Source organism: Siniperca chuatsi, linkage group LG19 (genome assembly GCF_020085105.1).
Source record: "Siniperca chuatsi isolate FFG_IHB_CAS linkage group LG19, ASM2008510v1, whole genome shotgun sequence".
In the NCBI taxonomy this organism is placed as follows: domain Eukaryota; kingdom Metazoa; phylum Chordata; class Actinopteri; order Centrarchiformes; family Sinipercidae; genus Siniperca; species Siniperca chuatsi.
This window is the reverse complement of record NC_058060.1, coordinates 2,468,001-2,491,337: the sequence shown is the minus strand read 5'-3', so window position 1 is coordinate 2,491,337 and position 23,337 is coordinate 2,468,001. Positions and strand designations below refer to the sequence as shown.

Below are 23,337 nucleotides of genomic sequence, written 5' to 3'. Positions count from 1 at the left end.
TGATGTTTGAAAACCCCAAGCTTATATTCTTACATCTGTTTGAATGTATTTAGGCTAGCCTACTGAAAGTGTGTAGAGTGAATCTGTATCAGAGTGATATCAGCCTTAAAGGACGGTGAACTCATTCCTCCATACTTAACTGGTACTCCATTAGAGTACAATTATATTGCACCACAGTATTAACAAAAGTGACAGCTATCGTCATTGTCTACCTGTTTTCATACTTTCAGCATCTGCTTTTGTTGCCGTTAACCGGTCTCGTTCTCCGTTCTGCGCATGTCCTCTGCGGTCCATACACAAACCAGACGGGGAGAGAGAGAGAGAGAGAGAGAGAGAGAGCGTTAACAGGGGATCCATGGAGCATGTCATAGCACCAGTGTTTTCTATGTCTTCTTGTCCACGATGCACTTTAGGATTTCAATAAGATGCGTGTGTGTTTCCAGATAATCAGCTTCTTCCTCGCCGTAAACTTTTACTGCCAGCCGCTCCGAGCTCAGGGTGAGTCTGTCTGCGTCTCTGATTTCAACTTAAGAACTGTCTGTATGTCCATGTTGCCGTCTGTGTCTGTTTTCATGCTTTGGTAAACTTGCTGAAAAATGACATAACAGTGTAAAATTCAAGCTTAAAGCCATCTGTTCTTTTATACGCCGCAGGTCGGGACTAACTTGTTGATTCAGTGACAGCTGGCGTCCTGTTGGCCCTATAGATTTCGCTCATGTAGTGAGAAGATCGAGCCAAACTCCATTCAGAATCTTACAATGTCACCTTCACTTGCTTATTAGTGAACTTGAACACCTCCCAGACTAGTCATCCAAATGTATTCTGAATCAAAAAAGTCCTCTAGCAAATTCGGACAACGAAAGGTCCAGCAGCCAGCACTTTTTTCAATAAAACCTATACGTTTTAACTAGTTCACACCGCCCACCACGGGGTGACTAGTGTTAACGTTAGGTGTGAAATGACTGTGGGAATAACGGGAAAAAACAAGTGTAAAAGTGGGAATTTAATCAGTTTTTGAGTATTTATTGCAGGCCGAATTGACGAGTGCATCCTTGACATTCACTAAAGGTTTTCAGTAGTGATTTTTAGGTTTGTACCTTTCCCGAAAAGCAAAGCGACGATACCTGGAGTTAATCCATTATTGGAATGAATGTTAGCATGGCGCTCTGTCCGTCTCGGACAACGCGACGTATGGGGTTAGCATCCTGTTTATCGTTTTCTGAGAACAAGAAATCTTTTCAACGAGCCTTTGAAGATTTGAGGACAAGTATGGCGCACTAAACATACATTTTCCCCTTGGGGTTCCTTTTAGTAATAGTTGGCTGCTGGTAGGCTAGAATAGTTTTGAAAGTAGATTTGTTCGGCTCTTTGTGTGACAAATAGACAGGGATAGGAAGGAAACAGCTGACATAACGGGTCGGGGAAAAGTCAGAAGGGACTGTTACCGCGAAGGCAAACGTCATGAACAGTTAAGCACTTTTGGTTATTGGCAAACGCACGCAGCTTCTAAGAATAATTCTTAAGATATTTTACGAATCAGTAGGACCCATTCTGCAATTCGGCATCCATTCCATACGCTCAAAACACATTTACTTCCATAAAATACTTAGAGATTTAACTGGTTTAACTGGTTGAGGCGTTATTCCAATATCATTCTCTCCAAAATACACCTTAGTAAATACTGGCAAATTTCGAGCAGAAAGTGATTTTAATTCATACCAGGTATTGATAGGTGGATTATCTAGGCTATATGCCACATATCTGTAGCTAAGATTTAGTCCTAAATCACGATTCACTATCTTTCCTAAGTGAGAAAGAAAGGAAACTGGGAAATAAAACTGCCTGCCGTTTTGAATAGAGTCTGGCCACTAAAAGAAAGAACTGCATGTAAGCAAAACGTGTCTGAATGAATAGTGTATTAGCGTCTCAGGGTGCTAATTAATTCACTGGGACTTGTTAAGGGAGTTAGACAAACACAGAGGTGTGTGTTGGTGTTGTAGGACAACTGGCCCTGAAATTGCTTTCACTTGGTAATTGGCTGAGTCAACAGGAGCTGCCACTTTGTACTTTGTTGCTACATTTTCGAGCCATTTGGCAAGGCGTCTTCTCAAGAGACCTTCAGCTGTTGTCGGCCTTTAATGTCATTTTGGCCAGTGTGTAGCCTAGCCTCCTTTAGCAAGTGTTTTAAGGGGCTCCATGGGCAGGGTTATAAATTGGTCTAACATGCTGGTGGGTAGGTCTTTGATGTTCAGTCCATATGGGTGCAGGATGTGGATTTGCTCTAGCTAAATATCACTTTGTACAGTTTTCTTTTTCTTACACATCTGCCAGGAACATGAAAGAAACACAGCTCTTAGATCCTCATTTGGGGTGCACATTGTCTCCCAAAGGCTTGTGACAGTAATAAAGGAGGTCCAAAAAGGTGTGATAAATAGCAATAGCATAAATAGCATAGATCTGCTGGTTTTGCCCTAAGGAAGATAATGGCTTCTTCTCCAACTTCCTCCCTCCACTTATTTTGTGTAGAGATTCCATACATTTTTTTTCCTCCATCGAGTTTTGCTGAACTTCTCTTCATTGCTTTCATGTTGCGATTTGGTTATGGAGGCTAGCCGTGAGAGAATGCATCTGGAACCAATTTGACTCGTCAAAGCAGAAGGGGAAGAGGAGGGGAAGGAGGGAAGTGAACGGCAGCCCTTTTCTTTCCATGTCCACTGTGAGCAGGCATGGGCCTGAGTCCCCCAAACCTAATTATAGTTTTGTGAACACAAGATTAAAGTGCAGCATACAGAGTTGAATTTCTGAGCTATCCCTTGGTATAGTGATTATTACATTGACTATGAAATACAATGTTTTTCCAACCAGCAACCCATCGCTAGTGTTTTGTCAAGGCTAGATATAAAGAAAGAGAAATACACCCAGTGAAATTATAAAACATTAGGGTCAGTTCTTTGGTTGACAATTTATAATTTTGGGCAAATGAGTTCTATGTAAAACTGGAGTGTTTCAGAATATTCCAGTACAACAATGGTTTTTGACTGAGACTGCTGACCCGGCTGTGTTCCCTGGAGATGCCGTGTTCACAGCACTTTGCTATCGAAGGCAGCAGCAGTAGTCTCGTCATAGTTGAGGTTGACATGCTAGTAAACAGCACAGACATTTGCAGAACAGCAGGACGGCTCTCGTGGTTTAGCTGCAGATACATCATATCGGCTTTCATATCCAGGTGGAGTTATCATTAAGCACAAGCAAGCTTGTACTTAACAAAATTCAAGTTAACTGTTCACACTTCAGACCCACACGCAATACCTCTGGTATTTTAGAGTATGTCCGCATTAAGCTGGTCAAATTTGTAAACGCGTCTTTTTACAGACTAAGACAGCATTTTTCTCCCCACATATCAGAGCTTTTCCAAAACGGTTTCCAGGGTGTATACATCTTAAAACGCTGGCTTGGTGTTTCAGTGTGTTCTGGGAAAACAGAGCTTTTGCAAAACGATGACATAAGCTGCCCAGTGAGAGTCGGGGGCTGTGTGACAGTAAAGTTAAGAAGACGACCTTTAGTTGCCTCTGACTTCTGTGGTTGATCATTTTAAATGCCAACATAGCTGGAAAAAAAACAGCAGAACTACTGTCATTAACCTGGATTCATGTTGATTATGTCAGACGATGTTGCGATTTTAAAATAAAGATTTTTTCACAGCAGTGCAGCGGCTTGGGAATGATTGCTGGTCAATATGTAGTGTTAAAGAACTGAAAAAGGGCTGCGGGCTGCGTGTGTACCGGGGCTGCGTGTGTACCGGGGCTGCGAGTGTACCGGGGCTGCGAGTGTACCGGGCTGCGAGTGTGCCGGGGCTGCGGGCTGCGTGTGTACCGGGCTGCGTGTGTGTACCGGGCTGCGTGTGTGCCGGGCTGCGAGTGTACCGGGCTGCGAGTGTAACGGGCTGCGGGCTGCGTGTGTGTACCGGGCTGCGTGTGTACCGGGGCTGCGTGTGTACCGGGGCTGCGTGTGTACCGGGGCTGCGAGTGTACCGGGGCTGCGGGCTGCGTGTGTACCGGGGCTGCGTGTGTACCGGGGCTGCGAGTGTACCGGGGCTGCGAGTGTACCGGGGCTGCGAGTGTACCGGGCTGCGGGCTGCGTGTACCGGGCTGCGTGTACCGGGCTGCGAGTGTACCGGGCTGCGAGTGTACGGGGCTGCGAGTGTACGGGGCTGCGTGTGTACCGGGCTGCGAGTGTACCGGGCTGCGAGTGTGTACCGGGCTGCGTGTGTACCGGGGCTGCGTGTGTACGGGGCTGCGTGTGTACCGGGCTGCGTGTGTACCGGGCTGCGAGTGTACCGGGGCTGCGTGTGTACGGGCTGCGTGTGTACCGGGGCTGCGTGTGTACCGGGGCTGCGTGTGTACCGGGGCTGCGAGTGTACCGGGGCTGCGTGTGTACCGGGGCTGCGAGTGTACCGGGGCTGCGTGTGTACCGGGGCTGCGAGTGTAACGGGGCTGCGGGCTGCGTGTGTACCGGGGCTGCGTGTGTACCGGGCTGCGGTGTAACGGGGCTGCGAGTGTACCGGGCTGCGGCTGCGTGTGTACCGGGCTGCGTGTGTACCGGGGCTGCGGGCTGCGGGGCTACGGGGCTGCGTGTACCGGGCTGCGGGCTGCGTGTGTACCGGGGCTGCGTGTGTACCGGGGCTGCGGGCTGCGTGTGGGCAGTATGTAGCAGAACTATTTACTATCTACTGGGCTGTATGTCCCACTCCACTGAAAGAGGGCGAGGAAGAGATGTCGCCGTTTTTATGTTGTGTTTATGTTGGCGTAGCCAGAGCCTCTCTCTATTTTCTCTATACTGTTGTGTTTACATCCCCCTGGCATTTTGTTCAATAAAAAGTTATTGAACAGTGAAAATAATGCTCTCCGAGCTTAGCCCAGTTGCCAATGCAACAATATATTCACACAGTTTTTTTTTTTTTTTTTTTTTTAACTATGTAGGCCTATGTGTACCATCGACTCTTGTCTTATAACTGTCTGCAAACCATTGCTCTTTTATGGACCAGTTTTTACTCAGATAGAGGAGGTTAAATAAAAGTGAATAGCGTAACACAGCTAATAAGCTACGACACGGTTTCCTCTGTTTTGGACTCTCGGACTCTCCATCCCCTCAAAGGACAGCACTGTCAAGATGTCTTGCTATTGGCCAATGGCACAAATTCACGTGTCAAAGTTCACCAAAGTTGAACTCTACGCAGAATATTCGTGCAGATTAATTTTGAAGAGGATTCCAATGGTATGAATAGATTTCACCAATTCAATTACATTTTATTTATATAGCACGAATTCATAACAGAAGTTATCTCATTGCACTTTTCCTGTAGAGCAGGTCTAGACCGTACCGCAAAATTTTGCCGTTTTAATTCCTGGTGTGTCCAGGCCTTATTGAGTATGAATACACTATAAATACATTTTGCTTACAATACTTCAGTACTTTTACTTAAGTAAAAAATTTGAATTCAGAATTTTTACTATAACTATATACTACTTTTACTGACTATAACTTAAGTAAAGGAGTGACTACTTCTTCCACCACTGAACCCTACACAAAATATTCCCTAATGACAAAAGCTCAAATCTATTTTGATTTCAGGCTGCAACAGTCAAGGGGCTGACGTTATTATTGTTGGCTCTGTAGCTGTTCATTGTATCAAAATGAAGTAAAGGGCTATTCCAGTATAATTGCATTTTCTGCTCATTTCCTGAAAGTCTTCTTCCACTGCTTTTCTCATGAAATGCATACTGTATTTGGTGTATTTATCGCTGCGTTCTCCCCCACAAAGGAATTGTTCTGAAACAAATGTTTTCCCGGAAGCACTCCTAGTAGAAATGCAATTAAGCTGTAATTGGAAACTTTATTTTTCATTTAATTTTAATGGTCAGTTGATTGTTTGTTTGAGTCGTTTGGAGGAGACATGGAAATTAAAGATAACAGGAAACAAAAGATGTTTTGTTTTTCTTTCTTCAAATTTTAACATTCCAAAATACATTCCATATTGTTTTCGTTGTACTGCATTTCCAAAAATTCCAAAATACAACTGTGTTTCTCTTTTCTCTGTAGAAATTGTTGAATGGTAAAAGTTTGGAGCAGGTGTTGTATGTTTTACATGCTTTAGTTACTGTGTGAGTGTCAGCTGTGGTCAGAGAGGAAACCTCTGTCATATTAGAACCAGTCCACACTGATTGGCTACACTCACTCTGATATACTGGCAAAGTGACACATCAGTCTGAATCTGGTGTGTTGCTGTGGAACAAACGGCTTCCTGAAGCACTGCTGAGTGTCTGTCTCAGGCTGCTCTACTTACTGCAGCAGACTGGAGCTGCATGATATTGGAAAAAACTGACATTGCAATATCTCTTGTTTCTGCGATATTTATTGCGATATAAAAAAATACAGGAAATTTCACCAGATACATGCGGTGTGTAATTCATGTACAGATATACAATTAACAATCATAATTTTCATCATTTGGGTACTTGAAAAATCCATCCCATTGACTGTATTTAAAGATGGACGACGCGTCTCCACTTCCTCCCACTGTACTCAAATGAAGCCAAATTATATCGGATATGGGAGCTGCCATCTTGCGCTGATGACATCATTTGGAGCCAGAGTCTGCACAGTAGTGATCGGAGTTGGAGCCGCAGTATCGAGGTCTCGCCCATACACCCGGCTGACTCGATCGCGAGCAGAGCTCAGCTGTCAGTTATGACGTGAAACCAACTTTTTTTTAGCATCAAATAACTAAATTAGAATCAAACTTATCAGAAAAATGAACACTTGAACACACATCAGCGTGATAAGAACTACCTAAAATGACAGAAACCATCTTTGGGGAAAAATGTATTTGTAAATGTATAGATAAATCTGTAAATATGTATAATAATAATAATAATAATAATAATAATAATAATAATAATAATAATAGACAGTTTGACAGGAAAATGGAGGATACAGTAATGTTGGGCATGAAAACATCCTTCTCTCAGCGGTCCAAAGCTCCTGTGCTAGCGGTGTAAACAGCTCCAAACTCCCAACCGGGCTGAGCTAGCTAACAGCAGCTAACGTTAGCAGCAGTTAGCGGTTACTTTAACAGCAAGTAAAGCATCTGTCCATCAGGAAACTCGTAAATCACAGTGTTGAGGCAGAGGGGCCGGACATTAGAGGGAAAACCAGGCAATATTTTCCCCATAAAATATGATCCAATTCCACCCAAATCAGTAAATAAAGTTGTGTTTTTGTACAGTAGTGAGGCCTGGCCCCAAGAAACACTCCTCTCTGGGGGAGTCTATCGTTTTTCCAATGTTGTCTCGTGTGGTCTAATAAACAGGAAATTCATAAAACTTAGTGCCCGACGTCGCTATCTAGCTAGCTGTCTTGTTGGAGGAATAAAAGTAGAAGAATCTTAAATAACTTAGTGTTTGCTCAGAAAATCCTGAGGGCTTTGAGGGCGCTTTCCAATTTCTTTTCAAAAATGGAAAGCTAAGCTATTTTACATTCTTTTCTTTTATTCCCCCAAGGACGACATATGACAGCTAGTTCTTACAATACATCCCATAGACTGTATATAAATATATATATATACAGTCTATGATACATCCATGCAGATTGCATTTTCACAACCACTACCCAGCCCAGCAATGTGGGTGGTATGCAGGCTGTATAGCTACTGAGGCAGACAGACAAATCTCCACACACATTTGCAGATCTCTGCCACGGCAGAAGTGTTGCAAAAGTCATGGGAAAAAAGAGCCAATTGAGAGGCCCGCCTGAGGCGTAACTGATGACTTGTCAGTATTTCCAGCTCCTGGAGCTAAATACTTTTCAGCCATTAATATCTATGTATGCATTTACAGATTTGTCAAATCTCAATACACTTGCAAATCTGAATACAGTTTTGAGATATTTATTATTTTTTTTACACATTTACAAATCTGATTACGCACTCGGATTCTGAATACACATTTGCAGAATCCTGTACACATTCACAAATCTCAGCACTCATCTAGAGATTCTTTCACACAGAATGAGACACTCTCCACTCACATTTGTAAATAGTTCTGCTACAATAATGGCCCGAGATAAGAGCCCTACTGGGTTCATATTCTTCAAGATTATTGAGTGATTTAAAAACTAGCCGCAGCACTTTAAAATCTGTTCTGTAAGTAACTGAAATGCTCTCTCCCCCCTTACCTCACTCTACGTGGCCATATACGTGGTCAGGTCTGCATCCTCCTTTGAGTCTGCTGATTGAATATGAAATGAGGGGGCGGGGCATAGCTCTACCATCTGGAGGTGTGTGTGTGTGTGTGTGTGTGTGTGTGTGTGTGTGTGTGTGTGTTTGACATCTGCTCTTTCTTTGATAGGATTCAGGTGTTCTGGAGGTTTCGTGGATGTGTGTGTGGCTGGTGTGTGTGAATGTATGTTGCCTAGTACACACCTGGTGAGCATGTGGCTGGACCAGTCACTCCAGCTCCTTACATAACAATATTTCACTCAGAAGAGACTTTGTTGTGAATGAACAAATATTTTTATTGACATGTGCGTAATGAAGATGAAGTCTAGACACTGATGGTGGAGGAGTGGACTTCTGATGGGCTCAACCTGCAGTGGGTGTGATGAACTGGAGGTGAATAGGGTGGAGGAGGGTCACTCTGATTCCACACAGAATTGACAGCTGCCATCCCCCTTGTTAGCAAAATGACCAAAATCTGTCCCCCTTGTTGGCCGGCTCAAAAGATGCTCTGTGCTTTTAATAATAGCCCTGGTCTTGAAACATATGAAGCATACTGGTTTTGAGCTGCCTGTGGGAAGATTGAACAGTCTGTCCATTCTTGATTAAAAGCTCTGTTTTCGCTGTCTACTTTTCTCTTTTTAGAGCACACCATGTGAAATAATTTCTGACTCGTCTCGTCTCTACTCTCCCTGTGTGTGTGTGTGTGTGTGTGTGTGTGTGTGCGTGTGTGTGTGTGTGTCTCACTCACTGACTCTACTCGTGGGCCGCTAAACCACTGCCGTAAAGGCTAGAAAAGCTGCACCGGTTAAAAAAGAAACGCTCCATCAAAATTTAATAATTCTCAACAATTTATCGATATCCTCTACAGCATCCTCTCGACTGTCAACATTTTAGTGGCTGGTGAAATAGTAGTAATCTGTGCCTAACACCCACCAGTGTAAAGGCTTGTAAATAGGATACAACTTGTTAACCAACCATATCTAGTTTTTTATGGCTGTGTCTTACTGAAAGTTCAATTCAACTTTATTTAGATAGCGCCAGTTCATAACAGAAGTTATCTCATTGCGCTTTTCCTACAGAGCAGGTCTAGACGGAACTCTTTATAATATTATTTACAGAGACCCAACAAATCCCACCATGAGCAAGCACTTGGCGACAGCGGCAAAGTCAACTTGTTGTGAGATTCCCAAACTGTCCCACTCCTAACTGATTAGCAAAGTGATGCACTGACGTGACACTGGCTTTAATATTTTATTTGAGAACAACAATACACATGCACACACACATAGTAACAGATCCTCTGACAAGGCCTTTGGGTCCTGTAAAAGTCATATTTTAAGTCCATCACAGGAGAGTACTTAAACAGAGCAGGATGTCTGTTCTCTCCCTGAAGTCTTTTCATCTTTCTCTCACAGATGTCAGTCTGAGGCGTCTGGCAGACGATATAAGTTCTGTATCAGGAACAAGTAAATGTTCCATTCTTCAGTGTCTCCCGCTGAACACTGTCGGAGAGGCTGTTTGAAGTGCCTTCAATGAGGGAAACGCTATAGAAGCACAAAAGTTTTTCATTGTCTCACATGTCAACAAATGTTGCCAAATACCAAATGACTGGCTACCAAATAAATTGACTATTTAGTCAGGTTTCTTACATCTTACTTTTGTGTGATAGTGATCACTATCACATCTTACTAATATTATGCAATCCCCCTGAATTCCTGTGTGAAAAGCTCCAGAAATATTTACACCATTATGAGCCACAAAAAACTGATAATGTGGGTGAATTGCTTCTGCTTTCTTTTTTACATGATAGATAAACTTTGTCTATCACATAATGATAGAAAATTGTCTTAGGTTAAGGGCTCACAAACACAAGAAGACTCGCATACAACTGCATTAAAATGACAATGCATAGGGGAAAAAATGCATAGTTCTGAACATTCTCTCTTGTTCTTTACTAAACATGCTCTGTTGGTTATTTAATGCTCAGCTCCTTATGGCAAATCTCAATTAATCAATGCACAGGAAGTGACCTTTGACCTCCATCCATTAAGTTCTCCCCCCAAGGACTCTGCAGCAGCTTTGAGGAATGCAGTAAGGAGAGTGGTAGCAGGCTTCTTAGCTCTCATGTCACTGTTAAATGTAATTTAAAAAGTCGATGTTCACTGTTTTATTCACCTCCACCAAAAGTTTAAAGCTGAAATTTAAGTTAATCTTGATAAAATATGTGTCGTCTGCATGGTGATTGGTGTTCGACATTAAGGCTGACACATTTATCACAGCTAGACTTGTGCTGCTGTGTGCTGCTATTCAGTCTCATTGGTCTTTCTGGCTGAATGAGAATGTCAAAGAGTTACTGGTTCCTGTCCATACTGGCCGTGAAGAGAGCCCTTCCTAACACAATTCCAACATAAGACATGGTGGTATATCAGAATCAGAATCAGAAATACTTTATTGATCCCCGAAGGGAAACTCTTTGTTACAGCAGCTCACCTTTACGTTGCACACAGGAGAAAGTACTAGCAAAAAATATAATACAATACACTATAAAAACACTAAAAAAACAGGTCAGAAAATAAATTAAGTACCAGGTGGGTATAAGTATAAGATAAAATAAGTGTGAGGTACCAAGTGGGTTTACCGGTTGATGATGATACTACAGTATAATAATACAATGCAATAAAACAAGTAATAAGCAGAGGTGCATGTACTGTCGAGAGTAATTGAGGTTTATAATATCAATAACAATAAATAAAAAATAAAAACTAACATGGCACTAATATTGCACAGGAGTAGTACACAGAATATTGCACAATTATTCAATTATGGCAGAGATGTAATGATCAATGTCCAGTTTAATGACTTAGGGTCAAACAGACTAACCCTTAGAGGGAGGAGTTAAAGAGTCTGATGGCCACAGGCAGGAATGACTTCCTGTGGCGCTCTGTGGTACTTTTTGGGGGGATGAGTCTTTCGCTGAAGGTGCTCCTTTGCTTGACCAGCACGTCATGGACAAGCAAAGGAGCACCTTCAGCGGAAGACTCATCCCACCAAAAAGCACCTCAGCAATTGTCTTTTTTGTTTTTGTTTTTGTTTGTATATATGGGCATGTGAGTGACAGACACGCCCAGTTGGCCCCAGTACAACCAAGAGCAGGATCAGTGCTAAATTTTAGCAAGCTTCTAATTTTTAGATTAAAGAAGCTGTAGTCAATTAAAGTTTTCTGTGTTAACAAAAAAAATTAACTGGTGGCAATTTATTCATTATTTGTTTAGCTAAAGATGGGTTATTATGGACAGAAAAGCCACTCTGTATTGTTCTCATGTTTTAAGAGAATGAATTGTGTTTTTGTTTAAAAAGACCAAGACTAAGGATCTAGCTTCAGTTCGAGCTAGCTAGTAGTTGAGTACTGACTGTCAGCAAAAGCTAGCAAGTCAAGTCAAAATCCTGTCTTAGACCAGTTATTACACATCATGTATACTTTACTGCCAGTCATTCACCAAAGGATACTATTCCAAATGTGTTTTTAGATGCATTAATGTGTTTTCCTACCTTACAGATAGTCATTGCTTTTATTCATTTCTCAAGTCAACTGGCAGAGACCAGGACTGGATTAACCCATATGGGTCCCCAGGGCAAAAATGTACTATTGGGCCCCTGTTCTGCACCGAGTTCGTATCCTCTCACCTCTAAATACCCATTAAGTGTACTCTGCAGACTAAACACATGTCATATTTCACCTAGAGACCCAATAAATAACCTGTAGTACCTGCTGAGGGTTTGCTGTTTGTTCATTAGCTTTCTGCAATTTAAACAAAAGCAAAACCCATTCTATTGAAGAATCTGCACCATGTTAGGACAATATTACCTAAAAAATGTCCTAGTAGATGTCACACAAGGGAGTAGGGAACACAAGGAATAGGACCCAAATGCAGACTAAAGGCAGAGCAGATGCAGTTCATCAATTTATTGCAGGAAAGGCTTACATGGGTATTCAGGCAGACAGAGGTCCAAATCGGGAAGTCAGTCCAAGACAAGCAAACAAATAAAACAAGGAGCAGGCAATAAACAAAATCCAAAAGTCCAGGCGAGATCCAAGCAAACGCAGAAATAAATCCAAGAGACTGAGGAGAAGCACAGGAAACAAGGCTGGGACACCTGATGTGTAGACCATATACCACTGCTGATGCAATTGATAATGATAACGAACTGACACTGAACAAAGGAAAAAACCCGGACTAAATACACTGAGGTATCAGAAATACTTTATTGATCCCCGAAAGGAAACTCTTTAGGTAGGTAGGGGAGACAACAAGACACAGGTGCAATCAAGGCAGGGCCAACAATCTAAACTGGAGGGAAAGCAAACAACGACAGGAAATAAAACCACAAAACACATGAGGAGAGGAGAACACTACAAAATAAAACAGGAAACAGGACAAAACCCCAAAACTATGACAAAAAATGTAATTCTTGAACTTAGGTTTTATCAATTTATATCATGCTGTAGTGGTGCATATTCCAAAATTTAGAGAACAAATTTCAGAATCAGATTCAGTATCAGAAATACTTTATTGATCCCAGAGGGGAAACTCTTTTGTTACAGCTGCTCACTATCACGTTAATGCACACTTGAGAATAGAAGGAATAGAAGTACTAAGCAAATCAAAATATAATACACTATAATACAGGTAAGATAAATTAGGTACAAAGTGGATATAAGTATAAAAGCTAAAATGAGTGTAAGTACCAAAGTGGATTTAGAGGTTAAGTATGTACGGTATAATACAATGTAATAATATAAGTAATAAGTCATGTAGTGCAATATTGAGTACTTTCAAGTTAAGTGTAGCAGATTAACCAGATTATTAGACGGTGGATACTGCATAGCAGTAATAGAAGTATGAATAAATATCAATAAATAGGGAATATTAAACTGAAAACAGAGTATATTGTACATGAGTATTAAACAGAGAATATTGCACAATATACTTATTGCACAATAAATATTGCAGTGATGTTAATGATCCAATGTCCAGTTTAGTGACTTTGGGTCATATAGACTGACACTTAGAGTGAGGAGTTAAAGAGTTTGATGGCCAGAGGCAGGAGTGACTTCCTGTGGCGCTCTGTGTACTCCTTTGTTTGACCAGCACGTCATGGAGTGGGTGGGAGACACTGTCCAAGATGGCATGTAGTTTGGCCAACATCCTCCTCTCTGACACCACCGCCAGAGAATCCACCTCCACCCCCACAATGTCACTGGTCTTAAGGATCAGTTTGTTGAGCCTGTTAGCGCCTGCTACCCTCAACCTGCTGCCCCAGCATGCAACAGCATACAGGATAGTACTGGCCACCACAGACTCATAAAACATCCTCAGCATTGCCCGGCAGATGTTGAAGGACCTCAGCCTCCTCAAAAAAAAGAGGCGGCTCTGGCCCTTCCTGTAAAGAGCTTGAGTGTTCTTGGTCCAGTCCAGTTTATTATCCATGTGTACTCCCAGGTGCTTGTAATCCTCTACAGTGTCCACACTGACCCCGTGGATGGAAAGGCAATGGTGCCTTGGCCCTTCGTAGATCTACCACCTGCTCCTTAGACTTTGTCGCATTGAGCTGTAGATGGTTCTGCTCACACCATGAGACAAAGTTCCCCACCACAGCCCTGTACTCAGTCTCATCACCACTGCTAATACTTCCCACCACAGCAGAGTCATCAGAAAACTTCTGAAGGTGGCAGGACTCTGTGTGGTAGCTGAAGTCTGTGGTGTAGATGGTGAAGAGGAAAGGAGAGAGGACCACACTATCCGACACACAGCGCTGCAGACGCACATGCTGTGGTCTGCCAGTCAGGTAGTCAACAATCCAGAACACGAGGGGGGCATCCACCTGCATCGCTGCCAGCTTCTCACCCAGCAGTGCTGGCTGGATGGTGTTGAAAGCACTGGAGAAGTCAAAAAACATGATCCTCACCGTGCTTGCCAGTCGGGGCTGTTAGGCGAACAGAAGGGGGTCCAGGAGGGGTCTGACCATGGGCCGCAGCTGTTCCAGCACCAGTCTCTCCAGCGTCTTCATTATGTGGGAGGTCAGTGCCACCGGTCTGTAGTCCTTGCAGCCACTGGGATGCGGCGTCTTCGGCACAGGAACCAGGCAAGATGTCTTCCACAGAACAGGGACCCTTTGAAGACTCAGGCTCAGGTTGAAGACATGTTGAAGGACTCCACACAGCTGGGGGGCACAGGCTTTTAGCACCACGCTTTTGTTTGAGTGGAGTTTTATCAGCTGTCCTCTTACCTGGTCAGCAGTCAGGCACACAGCAGAGGTTACAGGTGGGGGACGGGGGAGTCATCAGTCTCCCCTGACCGAGTAGCAGGAGAAGAAGTTTCACGGTGAAAAAAAGTACCAACACTCTCTACTCTCATTTTCGTAAAGAGCGTAGTTTAAATTACACTTACACAAAAGTTACTCAAGTTTTGAAGAAAAAGGAGAAGTAAGACGACGAGATGGCGCAACGGCAACAGGCAGCATGCACATTGGTGCATGTGCACATATGAATCGAAAATTTGCAGTCAATTAAATTACTACGAATTGGTTGGTAAACCAGCCTTGACAAAAACTTTAAACTTTTTGAGAAGTATCCCTATCCTTCACAGTGAAAATAGTGTTTGATTTTACTGTTGTAATTCAAATGATTGTTATGTGATAATGCAGTGCATACTTATTATGTGCTTCACAGTACTTTGCAACAGTGATGCAACTTTAACAACAAGCAGGAGTGATGTTCACTGTGAAGGATAAGCCTGCTTCCAGAAAGTGTCAAGTCTCTGCAAGTTGTTTTAAATCCTGTAGTGAAATGAAGTTAAACCAACAGCTGCCTGGAAGGGGGGTGGGCAGTATGACCTAAAATTTATATCACAACATTTTTAAAAACATTTACATTGTATTATTTTACAGTATTACAAAAATAAAAGGGATACTCCACTCAAAACATGATTCTACCTCTTTTCACTCTACTGGCAATGTAAGGGAATATATCTTAAGAAAGAAAATTATTAAAACGTTATGTGTTTATTGGTTCCAAATAGCAATGAAAATGAGGTATAGGCCTGCAATTTCTCTTGACTGTCCCTCAATATTACAACATTAGTCCAGTTCAACAGGATATCCTGCAAAATAAACAGTGAAGCAACATAAAAATGTCTAAACTTACAGCTTCCGAGTTTAAAGTTGATATTGATCCATCATTGAGCTTCAGTTTTGAAGGTGCTTTGTACTGGCCCTCGTCCAGAGTAAAATGGTCAACTAGCGCACACATGTGGGAGTAGAGAAATTGACGTGCTTTGCTCGTAACGTTACCTTCCATCTCTTCATGTGCACAACACTGGAGTCGGCGTTAGCGAGGAAAATAGTTACTGGATGTAACTCCGGTTCTATGAGTAAGTGCGTAGCCCTTTACCTGCATGTTATCGCAACCACAGGAATGCACATTAGTTTAATATGCTAAAACCTTTATTCACGGTAATGACAGTATTCCAAAATCTATGTCATGAAAGAACGTGACACCGGTGACGGTGACGAAACAGGTATACCATCCACCCCTACCTGGACGAAGGGAATACCCATTTAAGAACACGAAACACTGCACCATGCTCTGGAAAATGGCTGGCAGTGGTGGAAAATATATGCAGTGTGTAGTAAGTGGGCAAACCGCAGTGGTGCTTTTAGATTAGCAACTGCTCAAATTCACGAGTTTTACTGTATTTAAGGGGAGAATGGAACCAGATATTGGAACCAGATATTAAACCTGAATATTCACAATTCTTTAAAGCTGGTTTATTATTGTTTATTATCTCTGGGCTGTTCAGTCAGATAGGTATTAAATTGATGACTTGAACAAAAATTAATTTTCATCTCAAAAGGCTTAATCTAGTGCTTTCCGAAACTTGCAAATTCCCTGAAAAAGAGTGCCAAGCCACACTGTTATGTCCACTCTTTGCTTCCACTCAAGCATGCACAGGAAACTGGCTGGCAGGAAACTCAGAGTAATGTTACATTTAACTAGAAGGGGGTGCACTGAAATTCCTCTCGTTATCGTCCCAACAGCTGGCTCCCAGTCATGAACAGGGCTGCTATTTCCAGATTGTTTGTCATAGTTTAAATAGTGCTTTTTATCCTGGTCATTTTCAGTGGGGCAGCCCAGTGGCTCTGCTGGGTGGCGCTGGCACTTCAGTGGAGGGAAAACAAAACTGAAGAAAATAGCTTTCTATAATAGTCTACACACTGTGATAATTTAGATTTGGGTTTAGAAAACCAAGCACTTTCCAAGTTGAAGTGTATTTAAAATCTACTATATTCTCAATTCTGCGTTTCTATTCAACATTGTCTCAGTTTAACTATGTTTGATGTGTCCTGTTGTGCCCTGCTCTGATTTATTTCCTGTTCTATCCTGCCATAGTTATAATTGTTTGCCATTTTGCCCTGTACTGTCGTTTCTTCTTAAAATTTCAGTTCATGAAGTTTCTGCAGTTTGCACTTTTTTACTTTCTCTGTCAAGGGACACAATTTTTCATATCAAAGTGTTTACACTTCACGAGGAGTACTGTACTACTCATGTGAAAACCTCACTACACCTCTAGAGGAGCTTTGTCAAGTCTGAGAAAATTACTGAATTGACATCACTTGTGTAATCTCAGTTTGGAGATGACAAATTTATTAGAGGGTCAAAACTCCAGCAGCCCTTATATAAAAACATATAAAGAACAACTTTATTGTGGGACCAATGCGATTCAGCTTGTGGCCTTTATCAGGGTGGCCTTTATACTACAAGTCTTGCTGTAGTTTTGAACATTTAAGACGGTTTCCATTTTTTATGCATCATGGAAGAAGGTGAAGTTGTGCCACAAGTCCCTACTATTCTTCTACTATGAGATGACAAATTTAAAACTGAAAGCCTGCATTACTAATTGTGGGATGTGGGTGTTTACCATAGAAGCTCTAATGAAAGATGTTATCCAGTTACAGTATGGGAATTCTCTGGGTTAAGTTATACTTGATCAGAACTGGGGGGGAGTGGAGGAGAGTGGAACGTGGAATAGCCTCACAACCTTGGTCTAAAAAGACAGGGGGTTGGTAACCCTGGGAGCACTGGAGGGGGGAGAGGCCGGTAGCAGAGCTGGGAAGGGTGTTGCGGGTGTATTTAGCTGCGTTTCCACCGCAGGAACATTCCCCAGGGACTAGGAACCCTTGGAGGAACTCAGTGCGTTTCCACCGCAGGGACCAGAGTCTGAACTTTCGGGGTGTGGTTTGCTGCGCTGAACAGGAAGTAGTGGCTCTCAATTTCACCATTATACACAGGTAAGCTCAGTATTTAAAAGAGGTGAGAGTGCAGAGGTTAAAATAAGCAAAGGTCCTCATGCTGAATTGCAGGTGATGTGTTTAATAAAACAATAGAGTTATGCAGCTGTGTGATGGGTGTAACCTAATTTGCCTAATCTTAGCGGGTCTTTAGACTGTGGTGGAAATGCACACGATGGGCTGAAGGAAGTTTTTAGTTCCTTGAAAAATAGTTCCTGGGGTACTTCGGGTGGAAACGCGGCTTTGGACTCAGAGGAGTTGTCTGGACTAGTAGGAGCTTGGGAATACGCAGGGAACGGCAAACAATGCTGTGGATGTGTTTTTGGAATGTTAATGATGAGCCTTTCAGTATTCACTTTACTAAATCAATTAGACTGTGGTTGACTGTAAATGTGTGCTGTAAATCAGAGCTGTTGTCAAGTAGCAGTTGTTTTTTTTTATTGTTGATGATGTGAGTTAAAATTGTGTACAGCTTCTTCTGAATTTAACTTTTCCATCAATAAACTAATTCTGTAGTTATGGAGGCTTTTGCAAACAGGGTAAAAGAGGAGTTGCATGTAAGAATAACGGAATGTGTATGGAAATGGGTTCATGTCCAAAAAACATTCCCACGAGGCAGTTAAGGCCACCTTAACAAGGGGAGGCGTAAATCACATTTGAATTGGTGCAATTTTAAACCACAAGAGCTGTGGTTTAAACCACATTATTAATTCGTAGCACCAAATGTACTCAGCTGTAGCTAATTAACATACATTCTGTGAGTTGGCCAAACTACGAAATTCAACTCCTCACTGTTGAACACATTTTATCATTGTTTTAAGCTCACCAAGTAAAAACGGGGACCTCCAGGAGTCCGGGCTGTAAAGCAGCTTGTCATGTCAATTGTTTGTTTTTTTTCTTAGAAGTTGCTCCAACCCAAAAAGAACTTGGGGAGGATCTGAACAAGAAATTACATAATTTGGGTTTGTGATAAGTATGTGATTATTTCGCTTATCATGTTTAATACTGTGTAGACCACCAAACAGCCCTGGAGTTACTTTATAGAAAATAATGTCAATATAAATCATTAACGCAACACTGGAAACAAAAATCACAATTACATATTTTCCCCTTATTATTCAGCCCTTATGATGACACCTTCATTATGCACTTCATGATGAAAAGTTGTCAATTTGGAAAACATCAGTGCAATGCATGGTTCTGGTCCTCCACTATATCCATGATAACTAAAAAAAAAAAGTTTAAATTTATTTTATATACAGGGACAATGCACATTGATCGACATCACTGTAAATGTGCCAGTGTTAACCACAAGGCTAATTTTCAACTGTTGTCGCTTGGCCTGATGTCAAATTAGCCATGAAAATAACAATAAAACACACAATATGTAAAATTAGAACAGGAGGAAGCAAAACATGAACAGCTGAACAGGATAGCTTGGAGGAGTAAATCAGCATCATGCAAAGTAGGACATGAAAAATGCAGACAATTAATACAAAGCAGTGTTAAGCAGAGTTAAAACATGACAACATAAAATCTCATCACATTACAGAAGACAAAGGTAAAATCAGAAGGTTTGACCAACACAAACAAAAGACCAAGCAAATGAGAGCAAACAAGGGAGGTATGCAGTTCTACTTTGAAACCATATACAACTTTTAGATTTAAGATTTATAAAAATATTTATTATTTAGTATTATTATTTTTGCTTGTCATTGATTAGATTGTTTTCATTTGTTTTTTGATTGGCACATCTATTCACTTATCTGTGGTTTTAAGACTTTATCTATTGATTTGTGTACTTCATTAAAAGATGATTTCTTTGTCTGTTAGGGTAATTTAATGGTAGTTTACAGTGAGCCAACAACTAACCTGATATGATCTATTCATAAGATGTATCTCAATCTGACATTATTGTCTGTAGAAAATGCACACAATGTTGTGCAATTTCTGCAGACAATACTGGCAGAATCTGTTGCATTCCCAGTTTCCATGATTTTTCCACTCCACAGAAAGCGCGTTAGTGTGGAGCAGATATTTCTCTCACCCAACAATGGAGTGATGCTCCTGCATCTAGTTTGGCTCATTGATGGCCACGAGCTGGCTGCATTCACCATTTTGCACCACATTTACACCACATCGCATCAGATTTGGAGTTCATGTGGAATTCTCATGCACTTTGATTGTTATTGCCAGTTTATTGCTACTTGTTTTGTTCAGTTTTTCTCTCTGCTGTCTCTTCGATGGTATGTGGTTTGGATGTGATGTTGTTTTTGGATTCTTAACATGTCTTCACACACGGCACGGATGCAGGCATGCATGTATGCAGATAACGGTGGGACTGATGCTGCAAACTCAATTTGACCATCAGGTGGTGGAAAAAAACACTGCTAATGTAATTTGCAGGTGGGACTTTGAACACTGACACCAAAGACACCCAATTTACCCCCTAGTGGTTTGAGTAACCCCCCACAGTTGGGCCACATGTTCTTCCTGGAGAGATCATGCCTTATCTCTGGGAATAAGGTGTGTGTGTGTGTGTGTGTGTGTGTGTGTGTGTGTGTGTGTGTGTGTGTGTGTGTGTGTGGTGTCAAAGGTACTTAGATAGTTCAGGTTTCAACAGCCCATTTCAGACATGAAATATGCATCATTGCTTGCTTTATCTGTCTGTTAAAGTGAGGGCCTTTTGTCATTCAGATACAGGAGTCCATTATGTAAATGTTTCTTACAGAAAGAGCCACAATTCTTGCATGATATTTGTCACCTGCTGCGTGAGAGGGAGCGGGTTTTCACTTCCCTCAGAAGTCAAGTTTCTGTCCAAATTTAGTACAAATTTGAGTTGAATGTCCAGAAAATCAGTAAAAGAAAATGCTAATGAATGCATGTTCTGCTGTTATGTGAATATTAGGAGTTGGGTGCATCGATATAAACAGTTGGTGGAGCCAGTTCTCCACTCAGGTGCTATTAAACCATTGGAGGAAAACATGATGGAAATATGGCAATGATGGACATGATGGAGTTATTTTTATGTATATATGTATGTATTAATGTGAGGAAGGTTACAGTCTCCTCATGATTTATTTGCTAAGTCACTTTCCAGTTTCCAGTCAGTTTTTCACTCTTTTCAATACGCCAACTTTTCCACCTCAGCCAAGTGTAAAAGTTTTTTGCTTTTTTTTAATTTCCAGCATTTCAGCTCAGGATTTTTTATACGCAAATTGAAATGCGCATGAAAACAGGCGGGTGGAAACTCACTTATAGACTGCATTAGTAATTTACCATTGACCGTTCAAGCTTTGTGGGGAGGCTGTGGCTTAGAGATAGAGCGCGTCGCCCACCAATCGGAAGATTGGCGGCTCAATCCCCGGCTTCCCCCAGCCCTCATGTGGAAGTGTCCCTGGCAAGATACTGAACCCCAAATTGCTCCCGCCGGCTGTGCCATCAGTGTGAGTGTGTGACGGATTAGTTTCTTTCTGATGAGCAGTTGGCACCATGCATGGTAGCCTCTGCCATCAGTGTGTGCAAATGGGGTGAATGTGACATGTAGTGTAAAGCACTTACAAGTGCCATACAAGTACAGTCCATTTATCATTTACTTTAACTAATCACCACTTCTCACAGTCAATCCACTGATACATTTTTTAAAATCAGTTACCATTTTCTCCTGGCCCAGTATAGCCTGCTTTGATAAAGAATACTAATTAAAATGTCAACAGTGCCCAAGCAAAGACAAACACCACAAAGGGGAAAAAATATTTCTACAGACCGATCTGACACGAGCAGAATCTTCTCATTAACGTGAAATGAGCTCATTCACAGAATGCGATATGCAGTGTGTGAAGTGCTTTGAGTGGTCAGAAGACCGTTTATCAAGATTATCTAAACCACTTTATTTGGTGGTCAAACAGAAAGTGAGCTCACCAGAAATATCGGCAAGTACTGTAGGTGAAAGTTGCCAGTCAGTTTGTAAATTGTAAGACTTATACAACAAGGTTTTATAATTTTACCATGCATGTCTGACCTGCATGATCATACATGCAACATTATCTGTTCACCTGATTGCTTGTGTTTCTTGACCCAACATAACAATAGAAATGATGGCCAAAACTACAAAAATAAGACCCAAGTTGGAAAAAACTCCTTAAGAAAAGTTCAAATTGTCTTTTTGAACCGATTTACACTTGCTTCCAAATATTGACACACTGTCAATATAATAATATTCACACCGCAGACGCACATCTTCCAATACAACGTCTTGAAAAAATCCTACTGTCCTCATCGATGAGTAGCACCCTGTACTGACAGTATCCAGACAGTTTTTTGTATAGTAGTATACAAGAAACTGTGAACTGTAATTTGGATGACTGAATGAACTGAGAGGCTGGCTACACTGTGCTTCATTCCAGTGACTGAATGTAACAATGTGGCTGAGGGGGAGTTCTTGTTGTGCGTATGCTGAGGCAGAATGGGGCCAGCACTCATTAGCAGCCAGCCAGGGGGCCTCATACTGTACATGACTGAATGGCCTCCATAATGCCTCCCCCTCCTCAAATTATTATGTCACCTGCCATTGTTTGGAAGGCTGTCTCTGGACCAGAGAGAGAGAGAGAGAGAGAGAGAGAGTTCTCAGTTTATTCAGGCCAGAAAGTACACAGACAGATGAACAGAATCAGCTAAAAAGGTCAACAAAACATTTTTAGCCATGCTAAAAAACCTAGGGACGGCAATGTCAGTGGACTGGTCGGTCCACTGTGGAGCCAGGACAGTGACTTTAAATTTTTGCATTGAAAATAAAATTTGGCATTGAAAACAAAACCTGAACTGAAAAAAGGAAACATCAGCTTTGAAACACTTATATTGGAACAAGTATTGGAACTGAAAAAAGTTCCACTAAAAAATAAGTGAATAAAAATAAATAATTAAATAGATTATTTAATTAATAAATACATGAAAAATTATTTCATTTTATTTTGATATTTTTTGCATTCTGATGTGTTTTTCAATGACAGTGGCAATGGAGTTTTTTTTATGCTGTCAGTTTTTTTTCCAGTGACAGTCGTTTCCAGTTTGAACTTTCTGTCACTGTTTTGACGTGGAGAGGAGGGGTCTGAGGGGAGGGGGCAGGAGAGCAGGATTTACATATAATCTGCATACTAAGGAGACTAATACATTCATCAGGCGGACATGACTCAACATGACTCCAAATGAATGATGATGTTCGGTAGCAGTTTGTAACAGTTAAAAAAACCTTTATAAGTTGATTATATTCAAATGTTGTGTTTTCAGCTTGTTCTGCTGCCCCCAAGTGGACAGAAATGATTTAATGCAGCTTTAACCATACTGAGAAGAAATACGACATCTGACACAATACTGATTTCGATTTTTTAAGATAGGGAAAGGAAGACAAATCAAACGAGCAGAGAATCAGCCTGCTCGATAAATGATCTGCAGGTAGAAACGCTTTTTTTTCAGGACTCTGGTATGACCACATAAAGGACTCTTTAAACCGTAACAAGCTCAATTTAGGGTACAAAGCAGGTTTCAGTTTTAATTATTCACGTCATTCATTATGCACACTCTCTACATCACACACACAGACACACACATACATCCTTGTACCTCTATCTTTGTGAGGACCATCATTGACATAATGCATTTCCTAGCCCCTTTCCCTAACCTTAACCATCACAACTAAATGCCTAACCCTAACCGGC

At 41.6% G+C, this 23,337-nt stretch overlaps 1 protein-coding gene across 3 annotated transcripts in view; it reads left to right on the top strand.

Moving 5' to 3' along the window:
• Nucleotides 1-309: 309 nt before the first annotated feature.
• The window catches only part of reck (reversion-inducing-cysteine-rich protein with kazal motifs), a 105,074-nt gene continuing 82,046 nt past the window's right edge, over nt 310-23,337 (top strand). For 2 of the 3 annotated variants that reach the window (XM_044176514.1, XM_044176516.1), the window contains exon 1: nt 310-498. In XM_044176514.1, the coding sequence (XP_044032449.1) occupies nt 426-498 (73 nt within the window). In that variant the 5' untranslated portion in view covers nt 310-425. The remainder of the gene's footprint in view (nt 499-23,337) is intronic. The other variant, XM_044176515.1, reaches the window with a different exon arrangement.